This window comes from Amphimedon queenslandica, unplaced genomic scaffold, assembly GCF_000090795.2.
Source record: "Amphimedon queenslandica unplaced genomic scaffold, v1.1 AMPQUscaffold_12721, whole genome shotgun sequence".
Taxonomy (NCBI): domain Eukaryota; kingdom Metazoa; phylum Porifera; class Demospongiae; order Haplosclerida; family Niphatidae; genus Amphimedon; species Amphimedon queenslandica.
The window spans coordinates 23,919-26,166 of NW_003547043.1; the positions used below are offsets into that span (position 1 = coordinate 23,919).

A 2,248-nucleotide genomic window follows, 5' to 3' on the forward strand; every position below is an offset into this window, starting at 1 on the left:
ACACAACATGAGAACATGTATATGTATCAGGAAAAATTATAAAAGTGGAGAATTTTTGCCTTTTTATTTTTGGTGAAAATTGGCTCGTACAGGGACTTTTGCCCGATTTTGGAGCAACTTAAAAAAATTCGTAAAAAATCCAAAGTTGATCAGAGTCAGCTCAAACTTTCTACACAACATAAGAACGTGTATGTGCATCAGAACAAATTATAAAAGTGGAAAATTCTCACCCTTTCATTTTTGGCCAACAACCCTGTGCTATAGTATAGGGAATTTGGCCCGATTTTTGAGTATCTTTAAAATTTGTTTAAATAATCTAATTTTTATCGGAATCAGCTCAAACTTGTTGCACAACATAAGAACATATAAGTCTCTGAAAAATATATAAATGAAAAATTTTCTCAAATCATTACTATCATTATTTATTGCAGCTGGTTCAATATATGCTCAGTCAGTTCAGTTTGAGGTTCATAAAGGAATTGAAGGGACTAATGATATACTGTCAGTAGTGGTACCTCAAGAATTAAGAGGAAGGAGTGAAGTAGTTATATTCCTAGCAGACAGACCTATTAAAGGTAATGGTATGTCACATGACTATCATATGATTGTACATGTCATCTATGTGTACATGTTGATGTGGTTTTTGTTCCAGAGGTTGTTTCTCTTGATTCTTTGTTGCCGTCTTGTTTCATTGAGCTTCATAAGCAACAGTTGATGTTAACTCCATGGGAGCAGATACTTAAATCAGGTCAAAATGTGCTCTTCAATGAAGAACTGTTTGCACAGGTATAATACTGTACTATAATAATTAATGTATTTGTATTAATTTGGTTTAGAGTGTACAATCATTTGTGATGTGGAACTTGTATTATATAATGTGAAACTGCACAAGAGGAAAGGTTAGAGAGATATAACGAGATTACTAGAATATACAAAGTTTTACTAGGTCATGACTAGTGGGTGGGTCATTGAACCTTATCGCTATCATAGATATTAGAGTTAAAAGGAACTTTTAACTCTAATATCTATGTCGCTATAAAGAAAAACTACTCACACAAGTCACGTATCTTGTGCAGGGGGTGTGGTTGTGGGTCGAGTTAAACATGACGTACATTGAATAGGTTGATATGGGAGGAGTACCAGCAACACTGGTTAATATTGTGTCAAGACGTCAGCCATTAGCAGTTGCATATTTACGTGATTATTTAGAAACAACTAGTTTAAATTCAAATAGAAATGGAAGAGAGAGTAGACCCAGTTTATTATCAGGTACTGATTCACCTAGTGATCTAACTATGATGTATAAAACATATGTATAATGTATTATAGTGTACACTAGGAACATGTGTATGTACTAGTATATAATGATGATGATGATATTTTGAGATTTTCTACTTTTTCTTTATTTTCATAATTTTGAATCATATTAATCTATTAATAACAATAATAATTAATAGTCACTTAAATTAGAGAGGAGAGAGTGTGTGTATGTGTAAAAAAGAGATGGAAGGGAAAAAATAGAGAGTGACAAAACAAAAATGTCATTTCATACAAGAAATAATAAACTGTTTTCTAGTATGAGATCTAGTTTATTGGAGTTTTATTGGAACGGTTACTTTAATATTTTGTTATACGTTTATTGCCATATTCAGCAACATAAATATATCCATCCTTATCCAGTGCTCCACCCTTTGGACAAGATAATCCTGAGATTAATTTGACTTGTTTCCTGTCAGGACTCAATACGTGAAGATAAGAGGTGCCACCATTATAAGCTGATACGAAGATATATCCTTCATCATCAATGATAGCAATACCATCAGGACATTTAAAGTTACCAGCTGGATTATTGTATGTATCAAGATGAGTTTTACCATCAGGAGAGAAGACTTGAACATGATGTTGATTATGAATGGTAACATGTATCTTTCCTTCATTATCAACTGCTACATCAGATGCATTGCCATCACATTGTATGACTTGTACAAATGTACCATCTTCTTTAAACACTTGTACTCTACTGTTGTTGTAATCAGCTACTAATATATTACCTTTACCATCAGTAGACATACCTTCAGGATTAGAGAATTGTCCATTTCCATTACCTTTACTACCAAACTGACCAATATACTGACCAGTAGTAGCTGAGAAATACTGCACACGATCAAGATTATAATCAGACACATAGAGCCTGTCTCCTACCAGCAATAAACCCCAAGGCCTGTCAAACTGTCCATTACCATACCTC

At 33.4% G+C, this 2,248-nt stretch overlaps 1 protein-coding gene across 1 annotated transcript in view; it reads right to left on the reverse strand.

Moving 5' to 3' along the window:
• Positions 1-1,201: 1,201 nt before the first annotated feature.
• The window catches only part of LOC105314638 (RING finger protein nhl-1-like), a 2,196-nt gene continuing 1,149 nt past the window's right edge, over positions 1,202-2,248 (reverse strand). The window contains exons 2-4 of the mRNA XM_011408926.1: positions 1,875-2,245; positions 1,635-1,841; positions 1,202-1,293 (exon numbers count right to left, since the gene is read on the reverse strand). Coding sequence (XP_011407228.1) covers positions 1,202-1,293; positions 1,635-1,841; positions 1,875-2,245 — 670 coding nt within the window. The remainder of the gene's footprint in view (positions 1,294-1,634; positions 1,842-1,874; positions 2,246-2,248) is intronic.